The 27,398-nt window shown below is 43.3% G+C and overlaps 1 protein-coding gene across 5 annotated transcripts; it reads right to left on the bottom strand.

Moving 5' to 3' along the window:
* Window positions 1–1,000: 1,000 nt before the first annotated feature.
* Window positions 1,001–27,195, bottom strand: LOC128894954 (anoctamin-8). 5 transcript variants are annotated; one of them, XM_054157088.1, is made up of 16 exons: window positions 26,927–27,195; window positions 17,898–17,983; window positions 12,851–13,011; window positions 12,050–12,326; window positions 11,326–11,514; window positions 10,666–10,851; window positions 10,394–10,546; window positions 9,249–9,384; window positions 8,518–8,573; window positions 7,822–7,896; window positions 7,049–7,360; window positions 5,105–5,302; window positions 4,381–4,672; window positions 3,371–3,595; window positions 2,501–2,771; window positions 1,001–1,917 (listed from the first exon to the last, which is right to left on the bottom strand). In XM_054157088.1, the coding sequence occupies exons 1-16, from the start codon at window positions 27,126–27,128 to the stop codon at window positions 1,362–1,364; spliced, it is 3,375 nt and encodes a 1,124-aa protein (XP_054013063.1). In that variant the 5' UTR covers window positions 27,129–27,195; the 3' UTR covers window positions 1,001–1,361. The 5 variants fall into 5 exon arrangements, with proteins under 5 accessions (XP_054013063.1, XP_054013061.1, XP_054013060.1 ...); XM_054157086.1 differs by having other exon boundaries at window positions 3,284–3,595; window positions 7,094–7,360; window positions 26,927–27,194; XM_054157085.1 differs by having other exon boundaries at window positions 3,284–3,571; window positions 26,927–27,194.
* Window positions 27,196–27,398: the final 203 nt, after the last annotated feature.

Consider the following 27,398-nt stretch of genomic DNA (forward strand, 5'->3'; position numbering starts at 1 on the left):
GGATCGATCGATCGATCACTTCCGGTCAGAGTTCCGACAGAGAATTATAAAGCAGCGCCGTCCGTCGGAGGCCGTGTCAACTTTACGAATCGTAATCCCATGCGAAACCGAGGGTACATTATCTCGAAAGTTGAGCAATTTTTCGTTAAACGTTGATATTACAATTAACGCGTAGCAATCGTTATGCTCGGTCGTATAAAAATTCAGCCAGTGTGGCAGGGAAAGTGAGAATTCTCTTACGACCGCGAGAGCGATACAGGATCTTTATTACCGGAGTTTGTCTGTATCGGTCTCGCGATCACTGTTACGTTCCTTGCTATACTGGCTAAGTTGATATTAGAGTTTCCAATTGATGTACAAATTTAATTAAAAATAATATCGTATCGTAAACGTTTTGTTTCCGTCCTGTGCTGTCCCCACTCTTTGTACACGCATCCGTTGCGGCAGGGCAACGTTGTTTTCATTGTTTACGTGAAAAATAGTACTCGCGAAGGAATAGGTTTTAATTTTAAACAGATGGACAACAGAAGGATTTATCCAACGTTGCTTGTACAACATCGGCGTAATAAACAAATGAAACATTAGTTCGATTTCGTTAAAAATTCGTTCGTTTAAAGACGGATCCACGAATAGTTTCAGAACGGTGGGGCAAAAACAGACTCAGGTGTCTCTCAAAGAAAAGAAAACGATAACCAAAAAACGATCTTAATGCCCTTTCCTCCTCGTGAATCTCGTTAATGAAATGACAGATCAAACGATAGACTCCACTTTCTCTTTCTAATTTGTCATCGACTTTGCCTCGAATGTTGAGCAAGATCCGAGACCGGGTATCACAAAAGCAACTCAACAACATTCCAGTGGCGTAACTAAATGCCAGACTTTTCCGTCAACCAATAAAAAAAAAAAAAAAAAAAAAAAAAAACCAAGGTAATCGGCCAGTCGATCTTTGATTGTTTCTTTAACTGTACAAGTTTCATGGTTTTTTTTTTCTCTCTCTCTCTCTCTCTCTCTCTGGTAGATAGAAGCTCTTTAATAAACAGCGAATACAAGGGGAAGTTCCATAATCGTCGTTACCAGAAACATTTTCATACAAAAATTTTTCGTTTAATCTAACACTTATTGCTTTACAAGTTTTGTTGGTATCATCGTATCCTTGAAAAATTAAAAATACCACTTCATCTTTGCCTAAGATTAAACACGACACGGAGGGGGGGGTGGGATCGAACATTTCCGCCGAAAAGTCACCTTCTCCCTCCGGAATTGCTGGTTACGCCACTGCAACATTCGTTCCGTAGCGAGTATCACTGGCGTAGACGAATGTTTCTACGTAGCGTGTGAAACGGAAGTGAAACGTCAAGCGGCTAATGATTATGTCTGCGTTGTTCCAAGGCTGCGATGTCATCCACGGATATAAGCTTCTCTATGGGGATGCAGGAGAGCTCGCCGCCGACGCAGGTGGGCGATTGGTGCCACCTGCCCTCTTCTTCTCTAAGCGCGGCCTCCTCCGCTTTATGCGCTGCCTTTTCCGCTTTGCTCCTGTGCTCCTTCAGCTTCAACGAGAACACGGCCACGGACCTGGCCCTCTTCACCAGGGTCTCCTTCATCCTCCTCTTCTTGGCCTGCCGATCCTCCTTGTTCGACTTGTCCTCTTCTTGGCTGGAGTTTGGCTTGCTGGAGCTCGATTGAGCTGCCGCCTCTTTCTCTTTTTCTTTTTCTTTCTCTTTCTCTTTCTCTTTCTCTTTCTCTTTCTCTTTCTCTTTTTCCGCTTGTTGCATCGCCTGTTGCTGTCTGTGCTCGTATATCTCACGTTGATGGAGTTGGTACTGCTGTTTCTCCGACTTTTCTCGCTCCTTCTCCCTCTCTGGCGAAAACCGGAACTTTTGGTTCCTGTGCGCCATCGTCCACGGCGGAGCAGACCTTTAACAGAAGGAAGCGGTACCCCGATATCGAGCACATTTTCTTTACACTTGGTAGTGGATTTATTAAACGGAGGATTCTAACTAGAGATTCCTACTTCACGTGTATCGAAATACCCGGGTATCGAAATACACAGATATCCAGATACGTATACGTGCGTCGAATTATACGGGTACAATATCCAAGTATTTTTATAGACAAACGTTTATGTAACAAAGCTATTTATTCCAAAATAATGATCCTTATTAATTTTGAAAAAATTGATATGCAGTAAAATAAATAAATAAAAAATATATATATATAAACACAAGAAGAATAAATGTAATAGAATAAATTTTGTAGTGTAATTTATAAAACTTTATTTACTAGTTAAAATAAATATTCAAGTCGCGGGTAACGATAGATAATTCGACGTATGCGTGCTCGTGTATGTCGATGCACGTGTACGTACCTAGATATCCGTGTATTTCGATATCCGTGTACCCGTGTATTTTAATACCCGTCGAAAACTGTGATCTCTAATTTTAACAAAACTTCGATCGATCGTAAATGGTTAAAAGAGTTTTCGAGAAGGTTAGCGTACCTGAGGAGGTCGCTGTCCGACGAAGAAGCAAGATCTTTCGAGACGATGCAATCGGTGGATCGGTGAAGATGAATCGCCTCGTCTCCGCTTCCGCCAACGGTACCAGCTCCGCTGATCTCAGAGTCGCTGGACTTCCGGCCTCCAGGCTCCAGACCTAACCTCCTGACCCAGTCCACACCTCCGTGAGGTCCGATCGTTAAATGATGGCTGTAGTGATCGGCACCTCCCGACGCCTCTGGTTCGCTCGTTAACCAGTCTCTCGAACGTCTACCTGCATGTTTGCAAACGAGAAAAATAATTTCTCCCGGTGTTCCCTTCGTGTAATCAATTTTACATTCTGTGTTTGTATATAGGGAACCTGTTCAATAATTAAAGAAGAAAAGAACTGAAATTTTAAAAGAGGAATTACGTATCACTTTAGATTTAAGGCTTCCGCGTGTATCATTCCTTGTAGCACTCATGGACGATGGATGCACCGCCAGAAATATAATACAAGGTACAACAGAAAATAATAGAAACAATATTTAAAGAAGAAAAAGAAACTAATGAATACTACAAAGAATTACATATCAGTTGTTTCTTTAACAGTTCGGACCATCAGAAAAATAATACAAGGAATAACAAAAAACAATGGAAACAATATTTATAAAAAAAAAAGAAAGAAGAAACTAATGAATACTACAAAGAATTACATAACATTTCTTAATATTTCGGACGTTTGACGTTAACGAAAGTTTGAGGGGTGAAAAAGAAAGGAAGGAACAGTTGTTCCTGTTGTCGAACCTCGTTCTCCGCCAGGAATCGAGCATCTGGGTGAATTGTGAAGGTCGCGAATGCTGCCCATGTTAGTTTCAGTCAGGAAAGGAGTACCTATGTCGCTGCTGGACGCGCTGCCAGGGGTCTGAACCGCGGACGGTGTCTCGGAGATTCTCGGCACCGACGCGACGCTGGGCGTCGGAGGGCTGCTGGGCGTCTGGGTGGTAGACGTCAGGGTCAGCGTGTCCGGGAGGCTGGGCGTCGTCGCGTCGCCGGAACGTTCGGAAAGCAGCTGTTGCTCTTCCGTCTCACCGTCTGCTGGACTCACCACGAATCTCCCTGAGTTCGGGCGAAATTAATAGATGGGAGGAGGAAGGACGACACCCGTGGTTGAGAATTTTCCCGATCGGAGGATGGGATGGAGATTTAAACACGATACTGAACGTCACGTGTTTCGATATGTTCGTCCTGATCGAGATGTTAACTCTTTGCTCTACGATTTAAGTTTCAGTGGCGAGGAAAGGCGAAGATCACAGTGATATCGGTCGAATTAACAAACGTAGCGATGTTCACCCTTTGCTCTACGACTATTCACCGCGCCGTGAAAAGAGAAAAAGTAGGAAAAGAAGTTTAAAAAAACAAAAACAATTAGACTTTAAGTTCTGGGCTCATAAACGTTTCGTAACCTTTTTTTTTTTTTAAGTCTAATTGAATCGTTTTCGTTTGTTCTAACAAATTAAAATCGCACAGTTCTTCGCGATCTCGCCTTTCTCTATTTGCTACTTGAGTAGTTACCATTGGAGTTCGTTGTGGGTACATCCAAGTATCCAAGGTACAGCAAAGAGTTAAAATTTGGAACTAAACGTAGAGAAGTTGTACAGTAGTCAGTGTTGTTACAATCGTTTCTCGAGTTCTCGAGTACTACGAATGTATGCAGAATGTATTTGCTGTAAATTGAATTCACTAAATTCCCCCGAGTTGGTAACGTTCAGCCATCGTAAAGTTTCGATCTAGCTATAGGTGAAAGATATACTTCTGATTGTCGCTGGAGAAACGGGGGGCTGCGCAAGAAACAGGTAAGTAGCGAGTGTTAGGTTGAAAGATACGTCGCAAGTTACGTTTACCTATCACCGTGACCGGCTGCTGCTCCGGCGACGGAGTCGAGGAGAGCCTTCTGACAGCCTCCCTCCTCAAGAACTCCACCTTGGCCATTTCGGTGGCCACCCAGTGCGGAATGTCGGGGATCGCGCAGATTATAATAAACCGTATCGCCAGCATGATGTGCTCCAAGGCGACTATCAAGAGGATCGTCTGAGTAGCCGACATCTCTGGAAACATTCTCTGCACCTGGCCACTCAGTCCTATCAGCGCGCAATTCACCAGAATCGCAACCAGACCCATCGCCTCCATAGCGTTCTGGGAAATTAAATAATAATTCTATCTTCGTAATCCGTTCATCACGAAACCTTCGTTCACAAATTGTTGAATTATATACATGTACATTTGCGTTAAGCATTTATTTTTTGCGAAAGCGCTGCCCTTTCTGTCTGTTAAAGTATCGGACTGGCACCACCAGGTCTGAGGACCTTTGACTGTTTGTCGCCCGAGACCAGGCCAATAAACAGAGCGCAGGCAGAATTTTCTTTTCTTTAAGTAGACGTTAGAATTTCTCATTCGCGTAGGCCTGAGCTTTTAGTTAGTTCTCGTTCGTTCTGTAAAGTCGAATAAAGTAGACGTCCGAAATAAAATAAAAAGACTGTTATTAATTCCACCCATTTCCAACAGTTTTGAACACAAAATGGTACTTATACGATTCGATAAATATGTATGAAAATTCGAATAACTTACTTGCCAAGTTCCGATGTTGGAGACCCTCCGGCCAAAGGGCCGCTGGAGGACGAAGCAAAGCTTGAAAGCATCGCCGCGCAGCTCGAGGAGATTACCGAGCAACGCAGCCATGGCAGCCAATGGGAACGCCGAAGAGAATAGGCAGACGTATCCGAGTTGCGATAGCATTTCCAGATGCTCTGAAAACGCCCCGTCGTACTACAAAATAGAAAGATTTGCACAAGTTCTCGCGAATTGTTCTAAATCGCTATGACAGGTCAGTTATTCAGAAAGAACGACATTATATAATTATTCGTTAAGTTGTGTATTTCATGCGATTTCGTTGCAGGTTATATCGTTAAGGAGAAAACCATGTAACCGTAATCATTTTTGTAGAAAAGCTGAAGGTCGTGGTAGGTTTTATCATTAACACTTTGCACTCGAGATGTTTCTTAGCGCTCTATTGTCATGAATTCTAAGCTATCTAGATTTCAGAATAAAGTCACCTTTACCTCGTGGAGCTCCAAAGAAATTAAACCTAAAGAAACATTAGGTATCGTAGATTTGCTGCGTGAAACCTAATCACGCCTCTCGAGTCACCTCTCGGGTGCAAAGGGTTAATGATATCGATAAAACTGCAGCGTAATCCAATCGTATATTAAACATATTCAGGGATATCCAGCGGAACATTTTCTATCACGTGTATCTAGCGTGGGTGGTGTGAGGGTTACTATGCTCGTCAAACGGAAAATAAGAAGCTAGCGCTTGAGATGGAATCAGCATGAAAAAGCCGTGATATTGGATTCAACCCTTTCAGTTATTCTCTGCCAAGAACGTATTCTTTTCCGTTTATATAATAATCGCTCTTCTATAATACGCTCCTTTCAGAAGAGAGGCTTACGAATCAAAGATCGCTAATGTATTACTATTAATATGTATGACTACGATTTTAAAGTGTCAAATTCCTGTGTGATACAATTATTTATATTTATATATTATAGAAAATCCACGCGAATCTATCGTTAATTGAAAGGGTCATCGAGTTTAATGATAGGATGAGCGGTGACATTACCTTTCTGGTTGATATCTGCGCATCGTTGATGGAATCGGTGGAAAACGGGAATAAAAATCATGAAAATTCTGCAAAAAGAACCGATCAGACAACACAGGACAACATTAATTAGCTGCTTCGTCCGCGTACGAACGGACCCGTTCTCGACGTGCGTGTGTAGCGTGGGTACGGGGTTTAGGTTTGAACGGAATCGCCAGGGCTTGAAGGTTCCCAAACGAAAGAAAAGATGTATACGCAAGCAAAAGGAGGAGACACGTGGGAGACACGAGAGTGGGAAGATAATCGATGATGTGACGTGTGATAATGTTTAAACTTGGCAGCGCTGGCAACTTGGATCGATAGTTTAACAAATTCAACAAAGTTCAAAAGTTTTTCAGGAATTCTACTTATTATTCATTATTTCGACACAAGCTGATTCGATCACAGTAAACTTGAAAACTAATCAAAATCGGGCAAATACATTGAAGCTTAATGAATTCGTCTTGAAAAGTACTATCGCATGGTATAAAAAAAAAATATATACAGTTCCGTTTGAAAAACGAAACTTGACCATCGTATCTCGTTAAATAACGAAGTTAACAAAAATTCCTTCTCGTTGAAACATGAGCCCCATGTTACCATGCAATTTCCATATTTGAAATTTTGCCGATAGTTTCGGAGTTAGAGCTCTGTATCGTAAAGACTCTCAGACTATTTATTATTCATTATTCGATGCTATTTATTACACAGACTAACTTCTTCTCAATGAAAAAAGAAGATTCATCGAGAATTTGGAACAAGGACCATGTTTTTAATTCTCTGATTGGAATTCCTGGATCGCCAGCGCTGCCATTTCTGCGCGCGATGGCGAAGTGCATCGAATCGAAAAGAAATTAGCTAAATCTAGACCAAACCTTGAACGTAACGTCACTAAGTAGAGAATTAGTGGGATGCCCTACTCTGTAGAGGGAACTTTCAAGCTCTGCCTGGCTGACGTTTCTCGGCTGCTTGCCCTTCCCGCCATCCGATCGTTCGCTCTTGTCCTCGGACTCCTTCCGGTTCTCGTCGTTCTCTTCACCTGGAGGCGGTCTGTCCTCGCTCGGGCTCAGGGCGCCGAAGAGCACGAAGCTCATGCGCGCCAAACGAAGCTGCTCGATCAGGTACGGCACCGCGGATTCTTTCAGATTCCCGATCACTTGCCGAGCTATCAGCAGAGCGGCCAGTTGCTGAAACGATAGTAGAGACAATTTCATTCGACTGGGTTGTCTCTTTACTCAGAGAGTTCGTAATACTTCAAATTGACTCTTATGCGACGCGGTCATTTGGTTAAAGTATGTGAAAACAGACTCGGGCTAGTAGCTATCTAGAGTTGTTATCTGGAAGCTTCCGAATTTCGAAGTAAAGAATCGCTAAAACGTGTGTATTATCCAAATAGAGTGTATGTATCGTGTATCTGCTAGAGCATTATCGAGTAAAGGCGTGGTGGTTTTCAAATTACACTTTTATATCCCTACGTACACGGTCAAGCAATATTTTACTCGAAAATACTAATTATAAAATACTAATCATAGAATACTAATCATAGCTACCATAGAATAGAGACGTATAAGTAATTTTCAAGTATACAAAATGAAACAACGGAACCTAATATAGAACAAGGAAGAAACGGGAATAAAAGGGTCCTTACCTCTTTCAGCCTCTCTTGATCTTGTATGTAGAAGGCGATGTAAAATAGCGATAGGAAGGAGTTTACAAACTGAAACTGAAACACATAGTCTCCTCTGTATACTTTCTATCTGTCGTTGTTCGACCGATACACATACACGCTACGCGTACGTGATGCAATTAGAGAAGCAAAAGACACGAGAGGTGCCACGAAGTATCGACAAGCGCAAGCGGAAGGTACTCTTAAAGAGAACGAAACTTTATCGTGCAGCGACAGAGACAGCCAGAGCGGACAATTCCACGCTATATTCGAAACGAAAGAAGCGCAAGAGCTCTAATTTTTAACACCACATTTAGCAGTCCACCTCTAAATTCACGAATTTATATTCTAATTTCGGTCAAATGTATTAACGTTAAAGGAGAACTCTCGAATATTATATGGTAAATGATAATATATTGCAGCATCCAAAAAAAGTGGAATTTATTCTTATACAAAGCTCTACCAAGCCTCGAGGAAGTGGCGGGGATAACCACGCGACACTTAACGAAAATTTCGTCGGTAAAGTCCCAAATAATTGTCGCAATCGTTCAGTTACTTCCGAAGTTGGGTAATCTCTTGGATTCGATTAGAGGAGGACGTGTAAGAACGGCTAACACAACACGCACACGCACGCACGCACAATCTATTGGTGGAAAAATGGAGTGTTCTTCTTATTACCAGTGCCACCTTGTAGATCAGATGATTCTCGTACTCGGTGTCTAGCCGATAGTTTTCTGCGTCCAACACACAAAAATCTCAAATACTATCTACTTGTAACATGACCGCTCTCCGATATGTAAATAAATGAAATAAACATACGACAGAAAAAGGAGAGAAGTAGAAAGAGGTAGTGGTAATAGTAGGTAGTAGTAGAGACAGATAAGAATGCCTAGGATATATATATATATATATATCTCGTACGTATTCGTATGTCGAAGAGAACATAAAACATTCGCCATGTTAAGATCCGTGTTCGATTATGTTAATCGGGGGAGGGGGGCATAGTTCTGAGTTACTCTCTAGAAGAAGCTAAGCTGTGAAAAGATTCGTAAAAAATTATTAGGGGTACGCATAAGAAATGTCATTTATTTTTTTCAAATTGTAAGAATTATCATCTATATAAGTTGAAGAACAGGGGTGCTTGTTGTTCAATTTAACAAAAGAAAAAATAGATGAATTGTACAGGAATGAAAAAACAAAGTTAAGTTCTATTTTATGGGTACCCCTAGTATATGCTAGGCACTTGAAAACTAGACGTGCAGAGTGTCTCGGTGATGGTTCAACAATGCGAGGAAAAAAACTCGTAAATGTCGTTCGCTCGTGTCACGAGCCGCACGGAGATCGTTATCGTCGAGAGAGATAATAGGACTATGGCAACGAACTTATGCGTTTCCGCAATTTACACGTACCCATGTCGTTCAACCATACGGCGACTTTGAAGTAAGCCTCGTCCATTAACGTTATCACCACGGCGAGCAAAATTTTTGGCATGTAGCTCAGCCAAAACCCGTATCCAGCGGACTCCAGACGAGCGTCCCACCATTCCTGCAAATATTTTTCAAACAATCAACAGCCATCCTACTTTATAGTTGTACGAAAGAAAGGAAATTACTTTTAATTCTCGCGAAATTAATTCAAATTTTTCGCGCGCTTTCGACGGTCGACTTGACGATCATCTATCGGGAAAACCCTCAAGTTTACAGGTTTCATTTACAGGTTATTTACCGACATGATGATAAAGTACCGACCGACGTCGGTAAATAACATGAAAATACCGCCATCTAGCGTTGACAGTGAGAACTATTCGAGGACAAGCTTGGGCGTTCTCCCGGTGGTGCGCTGTACGGAGGTCGGAATTTTAGTTCCACCTATTCACCGCTAGATGGCGATTAGGTTGACTTTAAAACGCGCGCGAAATTTGAATCAATTATATGAATAGAAGGTTTAATTTTCTTTTCTTTAAACAAATATATATTGTTAATAGATGGGGGTCAGTTGTATCTTCTCTATGCGAAGTTCTATTACATTATGTGCCTTGAAAAGAATCTACAAACGCTGAAACATTGTTGAAATAAGTAAACTGTACATCAACCTCTTCCTTGAATTACTGATGCGACCAAAGAACACCAAACAAAATATTCAAACGATAGAATCGAGAAGATGGGTGAAAAATCACCGTAATGGACACACATATATTATTCATAGGTGATCTATAATATTTTGCCCTGGTATCGGTCCAGCGACGACGTAAAAACTCTGAACTAAATCGTTTCCCCGTTTTTCGTGGCGCATTACGTCTGTGCGAGGAATATTCTGCAAGCACAATCGTCTTAGGCATGCTGCCAGAGGGGAGATTTAACAGGACAATTTTCCTCTTCGGTTACTCCACGAATATTTAAGTCGAATATCTAACTTCGAGATTGAGGATCTCGAAATGAATCTGGCAAGGAACTTCTGATACTTCAAATTTCGATGCAATATTTATAGTTGAAGAACAGAGTTTCGCACAGTGTTTCTTTCACAGAATGGTTGGAAATAGAGAAATATATTTTACCTGTATTTGGAAGCTCCAGATCATCACGATGAAAACGAAGAACAAACATGCTGCAATTATTGGAACGCTCAACAAGTATCGACACATATTTCTCTTCCACCTGGGGTACGTTGGCTCCAGTCTTCCAGTTACAGGTGAGATTTCCAAGGTGCCCTGCGCACAGGGAACATCATTGGTAACATCACCGTTTGCAATTATTTACAACAAGAAACATTTGGGCAACAAGGACTTTTCTATGAACAGATGCATGCGATGATTCACTGGAAGCTTACCGTGAACAAGGGCCTAGGCTCGATAAGTAGGTCGTCTCTTTGATCCAAAGTACCCCACCTGTAGGCCAATTCGGCGCCTCTCCTCTTCCAGGTTTCCAGATAAACCGTGGCCCAGATTACGTTGAAGACGGAGAACAGAACGTACGCCACGTCTTCCACCGCTTGATTCCTGCCGATGATGCCGATCTGGAGCAAAGTGGAAGCGGACGTATCGTCGGTACAATGAAAATTAGAATATTTCGCGTTTTCAACACCTAGGGTAGATCAAGCAGCTTCCGGCAAACTAAACAATAACGATGTAAGCAGTTCTACATGCACTAATTACTTATTTGTCTCAAACAAAGACAAAGTGGAACCTTGAAATGTAGTATCCGCGACTCCTATACCCAACAATAAGGAGTCAAAACAAGAACACGAAACGTAGGGTACGGTATTGGTCGCGTAGGTAAAGCGGTCGACTGTGGATCCGAGGATCTCGTGGGTTCGAATCCCCCCGTGCCTTATTTTTCGTTTAGACTCCTACAGAAATTACACCGGTTTGTTCTCGCGAAACTCCAACGGTAAATTTGCTATTTCCCTAGAGTTTTCTAGCGTCCACCAGTCGGGGAAGTTCGATCGAATATAAAAATACGAAAACACGTTATTTGGAGAACGTCTTACCCAATATATGGCACCCAATGCAGCAGGGACGATCAGAGCGGTGGTGTAATGTCCGAGCCACGCGAAGTACATGGTAATCTTCACCCCAAAGTATTTACAAATGTCGTCCAAGGGTTGAGGGCTGAGAAACGCGCGTACCCACGTTCGCTGTAACTTCTCCAGAGCAGGCAACTCGTGAAGAGGGAAGACCTGATTGAAAATTAATTCCGTCGTCGGTACGGCTAACTCCATTCGCGGCCAACTTCCCCGCGGAATAATAACTCGAACAGTTTGCAGTCCCCGCGAACAAGGACTTCAATTACCGAAACACCGAAAGTCTTTCGAACTCCGGGCGCAGTCATTAACCCCCCTCGTCGACAAAGTTTCTAATCCTACCAGGGATTCCTAACTGGGATGAGCAAGACACCCTTCTCGATCGAAGTCTCGCGATTCGAGACTCTCGAACAAGGAATACAAGATGCACATCCGTCGTTTGCACGACGGAAATTTTAATAAAAATTAGAAAATCTAATTGTACGTGAAATAAAGATCGAAACAAAGATCATATAATTTACCATATATCGTAGTAATTAATTTCGGTAAACTGAATTTCACGAATCTTATTCGGATTTATTTTCGTTATTAATGCCACCTTTGGAATTAATTTTTCTAATTTCTTCATTCCTACGCCTAATATATTCCCCATCGTTGAAGTTAAGATATTTACAATTCCTGAAGACTCTACCTGCGAAATGATCCCCGAAGAAATGCATTTCGGAATGATTGCCTGTCCTTCCACCATCTTGAGGCCAGGCAGACTGTGGAGATCCTGCGGTCCCGCTCTGAGGGTGTGCAGCAGGTGCAGGACCAGGGACTGTCGTTCCTGGGTGGTAAAGAATTGAGCTTCGTCGTCGTTCCCCTCGAAGCAGCTCGCCTCGGAGCCCACGAACTCTTTCAGACCACCGCCAAACTCCTGGCGTAGCGTCTTTGGCAAATGTACTTCTTCAGCGGCTTTCAATAATCTGTCGACGATCGATTTTAAGCATGTTACCCTACGCGTCGTGGCTATTCGATATTAAATTCGTACATTAGCAAACGGAATGAAGGGCGACGTGCAAAATGACACGTGAAAATAGACTTGGTAAGACGGCATAGATGGTATTATTTAAAAATACTAAATTAGGTGGGGGTAGTGTGTGCACTGGTAATTCCCTGTGTAGGGAGACCGAGATTTTGGACAGAGATGGGCAAAACCCTAAGCTTCGAAAAAATCTGAAGTTTGCCGATGTGTTTGTCTCGTTTCTTTCTCTAGAAAGTGTTCAAAAGAGGAAACGAGACAAACACATCGGCAAACTTCAGATTTATTCGAAACCTAGAGTTTTGTCCATCACTGATTTTGAATGTTTGGAGTTCGGTTGGGAATGGTTTATATATGAATAGACGGGACCGATTACTTGCGAGAAACGCACAATACGCGCAGTCTCTCTCTAGTTGCGAGGACAGAAGGTGCCACTGCATGTGTGATTGCAAAGCACTCTGTACTTACACGCTAAAAGGGGCTGTTAAGTAGAACCCGTAACTGTCTGATGAAGCATGATGTCGTACGTGTACCACTAGGCCCGGGGTTCCAGCCCGTAGTCTACGTAGGAGCCACATCAGAGTTTCGTCGCTCGCTCCACTTGGGAACATCATCACGACGTCGCATTCCTGAAACGAATATATTTAACGATATGACAAGAATATTATATTTCACGGCACGATACGATTAATTCATACGAAAATAATCTTTCCAGACTTCCCGGTTTCCCCTTTTTCCCCCGCACCATTATCTCGCTCGTCATCCGCGACGACGAGATTACTTTAAAAAGCGCGTGGATACGAGCGAAGCTGTAAATTACGATCACGGCGTTATTTTTCAGTCGGTGCCCGATAAGCTTAAGTTATTTCTTGGCGTAGCCGTAGGCTGGACACTGGAAACCGCCGAATTCTGGCACGAGAAGGTGAAGTCGTTTGGCCTGGCTGGCTTCCAAACAGTAGTAGATTGCCTTGGTATTGCCAATTCACGTGCAACGATATCCCGATGGCATGCCTGACCTAATAGCCGCCCGACGAAACTCGGCTGAACTACTTCCACCGACCAAGATTAAAGAAATACTCGTGCGCCTGGTCTCTTGCGAAAATTGGCGATGTAACGACGTCCGCGAACGTGCATTCGGATCGTATTAGGATACAGGACGGCCGAAAAGTGGCCGTACGTTTTCAGGAGTAATTCGAAGTTTAAAATAAACTATACGGTAAATAAACGGTATACGAGTAGATTATATAGAAGCAGAAGCGAACGAGTGGACGCCGGTGGTATATTAAAAGAGTTTAATTTCATGGTCGATGCAGTGTTCGAGCCGTAAGCGAGAGCTCAGGCGAGAGAATCGACTTTCAAAATGTAAATAAAGACAAGGGCGGTTGATAGGGAAAAAAAGTTTCGCGACAGCGGGGTGACGCGTGGCGAGACGAGGAAGAAGCATCGCGAAACTTTTTCCGCGCTGGTAGGAGCGTGACGGTTTCGAAAGGTCGCGTTGTAATTGAATTATCGACTGGCCCGTTGAAGCAAACGTCGAAAAGGCGCACGTCGAAACAAAGAACGGACGGACCCGTTTGTATTAATGCCAAATGATGCCAATTTGCACGGAGTCGTTCGACGATGGCACCTGTTGCACCGCTTTGGTTTTTGAGTTACGTGTCGTATTGCTTAATCGCGAATAACAGAGCTCGACGTTTCATTCGGTGTACAAAAACTGACCCTTTTGAAACTCGAGATCTCAAAATGTTCGTAAATACAGCGACAGAGTTTCTTATATTTCCACGAGAGTGTCGAAAACGAGCCCAAACACGACCACTTTCTGACTGCTTTTAATTATACGTAATTACAATTTTTTTTTCTTTTAATAAATTATGCGAATAAAGTACAATTAAGCCTAGTCCAAAGTGCGTCGTATCGGGGCTCGTTTTAAAATAAAAAATACAAAAATTGTTATCGTTTGTTGGTATGAAACAGTACACCTTCGATCCTGTAGGAAGATGATATAGACAGAGATAAAAAGAACCATATTATTCGTGAAAATATAGTACTCCTAGGCGAATAGAAATGGATCACGTGTGTTCGATATGAATCATGTTTATCCCAGCCCCCTTTTTGGCTTGCTCGTGCTTTAAGCCAGCACGTGGATCGGAAAAGCCAATCGTTGTACGCGTTGCGCGATGTATAATTTATGGGGACGACATAAAATCGATAGGAAGTGGGTACTTAATAATAGAAACAAATCGGTTAGTTGCAAGCCAGGCTCGGTGGCGCACTCTGCGAGGGGGGAGGTGCGAGGGATCAATGGCCTAACCCTACAACAAACGCCCTCTCTTTAAACCTTAAAACGAAGCAAACATTTTTTTATCTTTTCTAATAATCTTCTCTAAGTTTAACAAAATTTCATATTCAAATTTCAAAATTTCATAGATGGAATTTGGTTGAATTTTCGACCGCACTTTCGCTGTAAAACTTCCGGCCACGCCATCGAACGGGCTCGGCCGGCAGGGTTCGATAAAGGCGTTTCCGCAATCGTCTTTCCGCGTACATTTCGAATTCGCCTCCTGTCCATTGTCGTTTCGCGAACCACGAGTCCTAATTAGGGTCGCTCGGACGAATTAGAACGAAATTAATTGGACGTGCACGTTCGCTGGCAAGGACGCGCGTTTTACGTTTCGTCGGCGTGTCTTTCGAGCTGTTATCGCCGTATCGATCTGTGGACATAAATTTTCCGTTCGTTTCGCCCTCGGTGGCTGTAGCTACGTTTGATGGTAGTTATAGTATCCTTTAGCAATCCTGAGGCAATCGAGCTATGAGCAGTGGCGTCTTTGATAGAAGAATTACAAAGGGAGGGATCTAAGCAAAGTAACGGCAAGCAGGAATGAAACTAATGCGAAGAACGAACAAATGCAAGGCTTATTAGGTGTTATAGTCGAGTTATACGACTTTATAAGTAAAATACGCTCGCAAAGTCCGTTCCATGAAACATTCGCGAGTTATTCGCACGCCAGTTTCTTCGATGCATGTATTCGTTAGAAATTAGAAAAAAAAGAAGCGAATTCGCGTTAGTTCATGTATACTTTGTTTCCTTTACATTAGGTTTTCCTTTCTTTCCATAAAACTTGGCCATCCATTGACTGTTTAAAAGAGAACATTCTATGAAAAATTAGAAAAAAAGAAGTAAATTCACGTTGGTTCATATATACTTCGTTTTCTTTAGATTATGTCTTCCTTTCTTTCCATAAAACTTGGCCATCCACTAACTATCTAAAGGAGTACCTTCTACGAAAAATTCTTTCTCTCCGATAATTGTTCGTTCAGACGAGCGCCACGTTTCCGTTTGTTTTCGTACTTTAATTGTTTCACGTTTCCCTTCGTCCCGTATTCACTCTCGTCCACGCATTTCGGTATTTTCGCAATATCTGCGCTCTCGTATCCTCGTAGCGCTCTAACGCCACTTCATTGTTACATTCCACGGATATTCCTCGTCTTCCCTCTTTTATAAAGCCGCAGCTCGACATTTTCGCATCCTCGTGCTTAGGGTTTCACACCTCTGCGTTTCCGTACGTCCCCGTTCCGTGCATCGACGTCCGCAATTTCATATTTTTATGTTTCCCGTCTTTTCTATTCCGTTCTCTCTGCACGATGCTTTCGTATTTCAAACCTTGGTTGCACCGAGGACACAGTGGTGCATAGTATCGCGTTTGTGGTTGTTACGAGTGGAATTGTGCGACAACCAAAAGGAAATATTTATCGAAAATTTGTATCGAATCGTCGACGAACTGGAACACATTCTAAACCAGAGATGGGCAAAACCCTAGGCTTCGAATAAATCTGAAGTTTGTCGATATGTTTGTCTCGTTTCCTTCTTTAGAAAATGTTCAAAAGAAGAAACTTCAAATTTATTCGAAGTTTAGGGTTTTCCTTATCGCTGTTCTGAACCCAATTTCGTGGCTCGGTGTTTCGTTGATTCTCATAGGAAATTTGTTAGAATGACCTCTTAGCCTGTTTAACGCACGCCGGCGCTGCTATTTGCGTTTCTCACCACGTAGCGGTGGTACAGACGGTGTCGTGAACGTGTCAGGTCTCGTGTTACAGAATTTCAGTAGAAAATGAAGAACCAGTCAGACACGTCGTATGAAAAGACGCAAGGAGTTTTATATCTAATTACGGCGCACACGATCCTACAGTAAATCATAGGTCAAAGGGTTAAAGACACCGTCTCGTATGTTTTTCAGTTCTTTTATATCTCATCACGTCGTAATTGTTAGAAGCGTGAACAATTATTCGCGATTAAATTTACATAGCTTTAAACATTACCTTGAATTTCTGTTTATTTCTAATTAACTCGTAATCTTTCTAATTAACCACGAGTGGTTAACATTCGTTCCACGAACGTTTCTGACGAATTATCTAAGCGCGACTGTTATTGCGTTCGTCCGTCTCCGTAAACAAGAAACGCAAGCCCGTTTATTAAACGTGATCAGAACGTCAAATAACGCGAATAATCCGTGCACGGTGTCTCGTTCCCGTACAATGGTTTCCGCATACCGTCGTATTGATTTCGGTGGTGCCAGGAATTCCACGACGGATGATGCATTCAAATGCATATAAGGATACCCGGGGGCGAATCCCTGCGATGCATATTTTTGCATCGCGTCCGACCGTGGAGATCCGTGGACTCGTCAGAAATAATTCATCCGCGGACAATGGTCGCGAAATCACGGTTACATCGGCTGAATGCGAGCGAATTGCGAGGGTAACGCGTGTTTTCTATGTACGACCAACGACGAGGACGGGCGGAGGTGAAAATTAATCGTGGAAACTCTGTGGAAGGCGTCCACGTGCTTCGATAGGATTGTTATCTAACGTAACGTAACGATGGCAAAGACGATGCTGTCTTAACACTTTATTTACCGGGAGCCTGTTTATAGGCTTTTTAATTGCAGTATTTATTATATTATACACGACACGGACCGTCACGTTCCAGCAACGACACGTACCGGCACCGACACGACAAAAACATTAAAACACGCGTTTTAATGGAACTATTCGCACTTAACCGACACCGACTTGAACGTTCCGTCAACGGGAATAGTGCGATTAGTTCCATTAAAACGCGTGTTTTAATGTTTTGTCGGGTCTGTGTCGGTACGTGTCGTTGCCGGAACGTGACGGTCCGTGTCGTATAGTTTGAATCGACCTTAACAGTATGAAAGAATTATTGTCTGGCTAGATTGGCACATGCTACTGTAGAAAATTCTTTTCTCAATTAAAGTCTGCTTCTAAGTAGCCCGTTAGATAAAGTTTTAAAACGAAGCAAACATTTTTCTATCTTCTCTAATAAAGTTTAACGAAATTTCATATTCCCCACTGGTGGAATTTATTTGAATTTTCGACCGTATTTCCGCTGTAATACTTCCGGGCGCGCCATTGAACGGAAGTGTACCGTTACTTTTTTGAGCGATGTGAGCTTATCGTTAGGCGAACAAAGAAAGTATTCATATCGTGTGCATACCTGTGTTGGAACCTTTTGTATCCATAGGCGGCGGGGGGTCATCAAGTGGCCAGTACATGGTATCTTTCGTCTGAGGAGACGCGATGCTGCAAAAAGAAATGCATATATTATATATAAATATTAAGTAACATTGATACGTCGATTCGAGCGTGTGCATTTTTCAATGTTCTTACTTTAACTGGATTCTTTTCACGTTTAATTCCCAACTAAAAATTATAATTATTGTTATCAAATATCGATTCCAGCAGTCTCGTTTCCTAACGAGACACTTCGTTAGCGGGCCGCGCGTAATTTTCACGGGAATTGGCTTTCCAGCTTGCTGACGAGGCGAGAACGTCGCTCCTTTAATAAACCGCTAAATCGTGGCGTTAATAGCTTGCGTAATCGATGGCGGCGCGACGATCTTGATATTGAAACGTCGCGCAGCAATGATTCCCTGCTAACACGGCAACCCTTCCTTCGTTTGTCATTCTTGCACGGGATTATTGCAAAATTGCGAACATTCCATGTTCCAATATCGTTGCAAAAATAAAATAAAATCATCTCTAACTAATTTTCATTTCGACGTAATTACTCCTTCTCGCAGAGACAGTGCAATTTTCGCTTCAAAGCACCAGTCGTACAAATCTCTAGGAATTCCTTTGTTTTAATAAATTAAAATAACGGATCTCCCGAGATCTACGAGCGTGCAACATGGACGAGTTTAAGCTTGGAAATTAATCCCGAGCGTCGTCTAAATATCAAAAGGAAACATCATTTCCCGGGACGGATCTGAAGTCACTCGCCGGAAATGGGATTATTAAGAAACTCGAGTGTCTCTCGAACGACGATAATTCTCAGTCCGATCCGCAGTCGTCCGTTTCTTGCGACGAATCGCGCGGAAGAGACCATCTTCCCGGCATCGTTATTTCGAAGCACGTTCTAAAGTACGAGAAAGCGTTGGAATAAGACGCATCTGTTCAGTCTACCGTTTAATGAACTTCCATCGTTTGAGATTAAATTGAATCTGCATGTAGCGACGCGTCGCGATCCTGTTAACGAAGCGCTATTCTTCGACAATTGAGCTCTTCTAGATCTATTCAAAAAGCAAAACGGAGTTTCCAGGACGAGTGCCTAGAAAAAATTAGCGTCGATCGAAAGGAAGATTCGATAGAAAATGAACAAAGTTGATCAGTAAGTCGCTGTACAGTGAAATATAACTTAGAAGGATCGTACGAAAATTAATTACAGAATTTCATTGCGGATTACATTCTTCGTAAAAATCCATGCAAAATTCGTGCAATCGTACAACGAGCCAATTATCGGTCGTCAATATTTTCGGAGTCGATTGATATGCAAAACCTTTCGCGTCCTGTGACGGAGATAAATTGACACACACCACTCTCATAATTAGATCGCGGACGTTTACGGAAATGCATATTTTCCGTGCAAATATGTTTTACTTTGTATGCAAATATGGGACGTACTGTGTACAGTAATACAAGGGATACATGCAAATGTACGGGGTACAAATTGGCAGCTTTCATCATCGTAGTTATTGTCGTAGTCGCAGTCATTGCCATAATCGCAGTCATTACGATCGCTGTTATCGTCTTCAGTTTCACCGTCGTGGATATAGTCACTCGTTATTATTTCATATCGTCGTCGTCATCGTTATTGTCATTACTACACTGTGGATTATATTCATGACGTAGAATAGCATAGAAAATATACGTACGATGATCATTATTTTACGTAACATACATGTAGGAGTCTAAACGAAAAATAAACAAGGTGCGCGGAGATTCGAACACACGATCCTCGGATCCACAGTCCACTGAGTTTCGAGTTGTCGTTTGACACCTTATTCTCGGAATATATTCTACAATTATGACAATGATATGTATTTATCACATTAGTTTATCATTTACTCTCATTACTTGTTAAATATTATTTGATTGTAAATTCTTCACGTATACGCGGCTATTTTTAACGAACGGCACAATATAACACCTCTTCCTCGCAACATCTACGGAACCTCCTAGTCGCTAATAATTAATAAATCGTACCCGTAATTCTAGCCTTTGTCCGCGGCGATAGTCTCTAAAAAAGATGGCGTCAATTTGTAATCCCGCAACTTTCGTCGCGCAAGAACTGACAATTAACCGACGGCAATTTATCGAACTCGGTTACAAATTAAATTACCCGCGGCTCCCCCTGATACCAAACTGGCGAAAAGCTCGCCCGAAGGCGAAACCTTGAGGAACGCCGCGATTCATCAACGCCACGAGCAAACGAGGATTCGTGGTCTCGTTTTTGTCCAAGAGACAACGGAGAGATACGACTCGAGGCGAGACACTCTTGCCTCGACGTTTCTATTTTCCGCGATGTTTGCTTCCTGCCACCCTCGCAACCGTGAAATTTTTCCAACGATTCGTCCCCTGTATCGATAGAGGCCCCGATCTCCCTTATTTCGCTATGCAATAAAGGAATACCGAACGCGTTGGTAGCGGTCGATGGCTAGGTATTAGTTTCTCAGGTTCCCTGTTCGATGGCAGTTTCATAACCTGCTCGAACGAAAGCATTACGTATCTGGGTAACTAAATTGTTGTCGCGGAACGGGCTTGTTTCTGGGTGGAAAAGGGCTGGTAATACTGTTGTGGAACTTTCCTTCTATCGGTTTGGGTGGATGGGGCAGAAGTTGGTCCGGGGTATTCAACAATCGAGGGCTTGGAATATTTTAAGGGTAAAATTAAGAATTTGAGGGTACAATAAGAAATTCGATATTTTCTACGTCTGTTGTTTTTAAGTACGTCCCACTTGACGTTTATTTATTTAAAAATAAAATGTTTGTTTGCGAACAGCAGAGAACCCATCAGCTTATATCGAACGAGCAACAGCTGCTCCGATTGAAAAAGCAATTTCCATATTTCCATGAATATTTTCATTTATATCCCACACCCTCCGATCGAATAATAAAAGGACGTCGTTAGCCGCCATTGTTGTAGGCTCGAAGGTTCTACGACGTAAGTTCCTCTACGAGATTACAATTTAAACTTAAACGATAGATTTAAACAAATGAAGCGCGACTACAGGGTGTAGGAAAGTCCAGAGGACGTAATTACGTATTTAAGCCAAATAAAGTAAAACTTGGCGCAGCCACATCTAAAGTGGCTGAGGTCCTATATAGACTAGAGGTCCTATATAGACTAGGGTCTATTAAAATCGACCATGTCTCAACGAAGAGCCATCCAACACTGGCGCGAAGTCGTGCACGAGACTCTACGTGCCAACCTGGCAAAGAAAACGCCATTAGAAGTCAGACGCGTCGCTCTTCTGTTTTACTCTATTTACTCCTTTACCTGATGCTCGAAAAACGCGAGCGTTTACAAGTTTCGAACGATTCTTCGGGGAAGTTTCGAGCACGCGGAGGTCGATGTCAAAAGGTGTCGGTTCAACAGGGTATCGACTTTTCGTTCCTTCGCCTTTCCATATTGTCGGAAACTTGACCCGAAGAAAATTGACGAGGACGGATAAAAAGTTGTCGAGTACGATGATCAGTTTGGATCTCAACGTGCAATCGACAGTGACATCTGATACCGATTTTTAGAAGAAAGGAACACACTTTCTTGACAATTTGTTAAGCACACACCTGGCTTTTCATAAAACAGCCACCAGATCCTTGATAAACAATCTATTGTTTACCAAACTGTTAGCCTTTTAATTAAAATTCCGTGTCGATCGTTACGAAGGAGCTCCTTTCTTAGAAGGAGACGACGTTCTCCTCGGGAAAGGCTATTATTACCCAACCAACTTTTTCACACTATGTGAACAATTCACACGGTTCGTTACGCTTTCTTCATGGGTCAGGGTACTAAAATTGTATCCTTTGATTGCAGAGTTTTTAACAACGCATGATTAATTCGCGCGATCGAATCCTTCTTCCAGCTTTTCCTTCCTGTGACCTCTCATCCCCTTGGGGGTGGTTGGTGAACATTCTGAAACGTTCATCGTCCAGAATAAATCCCATCGAATAAAAGAAATTTTTTAGTCGAGTAATACAATTGTTCGAGTACAAATCGAGTATAAAATTGTTCTTTTAATTTAACGAGTTTTATGAATTGCAGAAGGATAATTTGTGCGAGGTAATCGCGCATCAAAGGAGGTGAATGGGTTCGCATCGACGGAGGCTATCCAGGAACGCGTGAAATCGCGTTTGCGGGATCGCTGCTATCAGATAACACGACCAAAGTGTTGTTTATGATGATCGCGAGCTGCGCGATACCTTTTGAAGCCGCCGCGGATTTTTGGTGTCACGCAACGAACGCATTCACGCGATCCCATTGGGACGGAAGCTCCCAACGTGCGAACGATCGCCTCTAATCCCAAACGATTAACGGTACTTAGAATAAATCGAAATTTTATCTATAGCCGGAATCCATTAGTCCGGTGTGCATTTTTAAACGCGATAGATTTTTTTTGTTGTTGTTGTTGTTGTAGGTGAAAGGAGACACTTATCGAACGTGGTGGCGGTGTGACAACGTAATCGATAAGACGTTGGAACAGCAAGGTACGTGAGCATCGAAAATTGTGCTTCTAGAATTTTAATGTCAAGAATATTAGGGAGGCCGAAAAGTAATCAAAATTTTATCAACATTCGTTTATTAAAGAAATCTTAAGTACTAATCAACAGAATAATTTCTATCATTCTCTAACACTTTCTTTAAAAAGTCCTTCAATTTTTCCTTGAAAGACTTTTCCAAGCCGAAGAGATTTTGATTACTTTTCGGCCCCCCTAATATTTAGCGTAGAAACGAACGAGTGATCGAGCATAAAATTTCATACGCGAAAACGGGGTGCGAAAGTGGCTTCCTCGTGAATCGTCTACCTAACGGGAAATACCAATTTCGGGTAGCGAACGGGTCTCTAGAAGTGATAAACGTTCGATCTTCGATCCGGCCGTTCTGGTATCGGGACGATTTATCCCAAAATGGAATAGCCGCAGGCGACGAGTTGTCGATTCTGTACTCGATAACCGTTCCCTTGTCGCCTCGTCGAATCAACCTCCTGTCGAACGCCAGGGATCTCGAAATCCTGACAAAAGACTCGATTGACGTACATTGGAGAAACAAAACTGTCGATGCAAACGCCAAATTTAAGTTGGAATATATCCTGCCGGATGGAAAAGTAAAGATAAATGGTATCTTTAACAGGAGAAATGGTGTTCGGTGCGAGAAATTAAAGTTCGGGAACAAACGGTCCCTTTAAAGTTCAAAAACAGACGTGCAGAAATTGCACGAGACAGGATGAAAGGGCGAGAGCGCAAGGTTGTTCCGCCATCCAAGAAGGAGCATTTCTCACCCTGGGACGCGAGGAAACTCCTCGAAGAACATTCGTCCTCCCACACAAGCATACCTATGCACACTCGCGGCTCTTCTAAAACACGCATTCCAAGAATTCTTATTTCAATCACCCTCGCTCCGAGGGGCTGGCTTCAACAACAGTCAACTACTCGAGAGGCGCTCGAGCGAAGCGTAAAGTAGCACCTCTCGTGGATCCAAACCAAACGTGTCTCTCTTCGTCGGAAGTTCATCTTCAGTTGGTCACTTGCGCGTGGAACCTTGGCGTGCTACAGAAGACGTACAATACCGTCGAGAACGAGTACAATTGCTGACGATACGATCTTTCGAATATCGCTACGCAACTTCTCTTCTCCGCATAATACAACCCCTTGAACGCAACTCCCTGGGCATTTTTTTCCACTTTGTTTTTTTGTCACAATCCGTTTACATACACCGTAAACTTAAAATTATAAAATTCGTTAGTAGTAACTGTGGGAATGAGAACTATATCACGACATTCCTTTATGTAATTTGAGAAATATTTAATACATTTGGCACATGGAATCCATTTTCACTACATCTATCATCTATATATTTATACCAACATTTTTCACTCTTGCCAACCTACGTTCATTCGTATCGTCATTCACAGAGATGGGCAAAACTCTAAGGTTGGAATAAATCTGAAGTTTGTTGATATGTTTTTGTCTCGTTTCTTCTTTTGAACATTTTCCAGAGAAGGAAACGAGACAAACAAACCGACAAACTTCAGATTTCATCTCCACTCACTTTCATTAAAAAACAAATCTCGCAATAGCGATGAATACCAGTGACCTGTAAAGGGTCAAGGGAGGTCCTCCGTGTCCCAGACGAAGACTACGATTACTATCTCGTGTTTTCAGGATCTCCAGAGTACACATTTCAAGTCAGGATCCGAGGATGTGGGTCAGGTAGATCCACCTTTAAAAGTGCAACGCATTTTCTCATCTTGCGACACTCGACTGTCTCGGGGCGTCGAAGAGGGGATAAACCGTCCTCAGCGGGCTCTGACGTTGGGGGATGAAAGAAGTAGGGGACGTCGTTTGCTCGGTGGGCGTGTGTACGGAACGATTTTCGGCAAGGTGAATCGATCACCGCCGAAAATAAGCGGCCGTAACCCTAGAGAATCACAGTCCGTGATCGGTGCACGAAATCCACCCCTTCCGTCGCGAGCGCCCTATTGCGCGAGGTTTCGTAACCGGAGCAACGAGGGAATCCCGACTGCTTAACCTCGGGTGCCACTTAAGCCTGACGCACATTCATGATGGATATTTATGATGGACATTTATGATGGACATTTATGATGCACATTTATTTAGCCCTCCGTTACTAACCGTAACTCTGATATCTGAATTGCGATTCAGGGGTGGCCAACTGGGCGCTCGAGGGCAAGGGCATCGGCCCTTGTGCACACTCGAGGTTTCTCGGCAAGAAATGGCGAGCAGAATCTCGTTAGGCTTGAATTCAATTCGATATTCTCTGCTGCGATGTGAAATTCCCACAGGTGGCGAGCCACGTTGCTCATACCTGCTTTAAGGCAAGCCTCCACTGGAGCTGCGGTGTCGATGTGAATCGAACACGCTATACACTGAAGTAATGCTCCGGTAAGTGAAGTAGATTTACTAAAATTAATTGGGAGTAGACAAATGCGAATTTAGATAAATATTCGTACCCTCTATGTCTAAGAAATTTGTCTAAATTTCGCAGGTTTGGTGTTTACAAATAAATGATTCGTTATAAAAACATAAATAGACATAGACTCTTCGCACATGTATATAATTATAAGAAAAAGTTTATTTGTAAACATCGAACCTATCGTTTAATTTAGACAAATGTCTTCGATAGACATAGATGGTACTTAGGGTACTTAATACTTATGGGATTTACTGTATGCTTGTCTTTATACGGATGAGAGTCAGCAGAAAAATATAAACGGTTTCGACTATGTTCACGCGATCAGGATTTCCACTCGAGTTATAACACGGGTCTACACCAGGAGGGAAGATTAATCCTCGCCCTCTGGGAGGATGTCGTCAGCTCCAGCGTCGACCAAGACGATTGCCCCCCAGACGGAGGCCTTGATTGGCGCCGGAGCTAATGACTCGCCCCCAGAAGGCAAGCCTAATGCTCCCCCGGTGGATATCGATGCCGCAACCTCGCCATAATCGTGTATATGTAGCCACGATATTGGATCTTCGAATTCTGTCGGTGTGAGACTCCAAGAATAACCATCCGAAGATAACCGATATTCATCGTCCTGTCGATGGAATCCTCTTCGCTACTTCTCATCGACTACCAACTTCTAACAGGAGCGTACATCTAGATTACTTCTGGCAACGTTAATTCTCGACTTCCAGAGAAAGGTCCCATGTATGGGTGACGGAACTTTTCACCAAGGAGTTAAAAAGATGAATTCCGAAGATCAGGTGTTAAAGAAAAGGATAGGATTCATGAATTTCGATCGAGTTGTAAAACTACGATACAAATATCAGATTATAAAGGGTGTCCCAGGCAATTGGAACAGGCTGTACCTCCTAAACGGTTGGGAGTAGAAGAAGATGTTACAAGTGAAAGTTAAATGGTGTCCGATGGTGCATAACACGCAACTAATTTCACGAAATACACCCCGTGTAGTTTCCAATTGTATAAAACGAAAATTTCAACTTTACAAACAATTTCGCGAGTATGTTAGAACGCCGAAAGTGTCAAGACGAAAAGGAGAAGCGGTCCAGGTCCTGATGTCTTTCTCCTAAAGGGTAAACGCACCTCCGGAATACATCGACGCTTTGGCCGAGGTGTAAATCCACTTAGGCGTGAATCTGTGCGAGTCCACGCTGTCTGTGAATGTCTCGTAACCGTCGCAGCGACGAGTTCGGTTGCGTATCAGCCTTTATCCCCATTCCGAGTGCACACAACCCGCAACGGCAGAGCGGAGATCGCGCGCACCGTGCCTACCGCATCTGTGGCTGCGCGGAACGCGACGTAGAGGTTGTGCGAGGGGGTTGAGAGTCCGCGTCTCTTCCTCCCTTTGCCGACTTAAAAGCAGACAGAGGAACAAGGTGCGAGCCGTGTGCGTAACCTGTTCAATACTCATCGCGGGCCGACACTGCCAAGCCGAGATACGGCAGAGAGGAGTTCGGGTCAATTGGTTCGGTGTTTATCACTCGAGGATGCGTTGAGGGTGGGAAGCGGGGGTGGGACGTTGCATCTATTATGTCACAGTACCGCTGCTGGGAACGGTAGAGTCGGCACGGAAGAAAAGATGAACGGAAGCACTGTCTGCGGGAATTCGGGATCGAGGGGTTGCAGAAAGATTGCAGAAGGATTGCATTTCAAGGGTGATTTTACTCGTGTGGGGTTGGTTTGTTACGGGTATAGGTTGATAGGTGAAACTAGCACGGAGGGAACGTTGTCAGGGTGTGACAGACGTTCCTTTTTGGGTGATATCGGTCTACTACCCCTAAAACTAAACGAAACGAGCACAGGGATGAACAGGGATGTTTCCTTAGAAATTTATCTAGGAGTTTGTTCGTCCCTCTGTGTAACATTCCTCCATGCGTGGTACGAGTTGACCACCCTTAAAACCACCAGACGAAACCAGTACGGGAGGGGGTGTGAGCGACGAAGGAACGCGCAGAATTCGAAGTACGACGAGGTTTACGGACTCACCCTTGTCGAAAGTTTCTTTGGCCGCGTGCATGACCTTCCTCCGTCTAAGCCCCTTACCCGGGAGGTCAGTCGTCATCTGCTTCATGGTGCTATATAAGGTGTCCGCAGTCTTCTCATCTTCGTCACTGTACGCGTACTCCCCGGAGGTGTTCATGTTACAGTGGTTGAGGAGATTGACCGGGGACCCCTCGCCGCCTGTCATAGTGTCCCGATTATCAGGACTGTCGCGTCCTCAATCGAGGATCTTTGCACCTGAACTGAACTCGCTCCCTCTATGCAACCCCTCGTTGCTCGCGCAGCTCTCTCCCTCCAACCCTCCCTCCAACCCTTACGAAGCTGCGGGCCACCGCGGCGCTGACCACGCGGCGGCGCAACCGTCGCCGCGCACGATGCCACGGAATCAATTTTTAGAGGGTTCACCGATTCGTCCGAATTTACTTCGCAGCGATCTTCGACGTTGTCCTCTCGTCCC

This window comes from Hylaeus anthracinus, unplaced genomic scaffold, assembly GCF_026225885.1.
Source record: "Hylaeus anthracinus isolate JK02 unplaced genomic scaffold, UHH_iyHylAnth1.0_haploid 4, whole genome shotgun sequence".
Taxonomy (NCBI): Eukaryota; Metazoa; Arthropoda; class Insecta; order Hymenoptera; family Colletidae; genus Hylaeus; species Hylaeus anthracinus.

Coding starts and splice junctions, on each gene's coding strand:
- LOC128894954 (XM_054157083.1), bottom strand. CDS start 27,128: ATGACAGGCGGCGAGGGGTCCCCGGTCAATCTCCTCAACCACTGTAAC. Junction 13,012..17,897: donor TACAAAAGGTTCCAACACAG/GTATGCACACGA, acceptor TATTCGTTTCAG/GAATGCGACGTCGTGATGAT. Junction 4,673..5,104: donor CCAACATCGGAACTTGGCAA/GTAAGTTATTCG, acceptor TTAATTTCCCAG/AACGCTATGGAGGCGATGGG.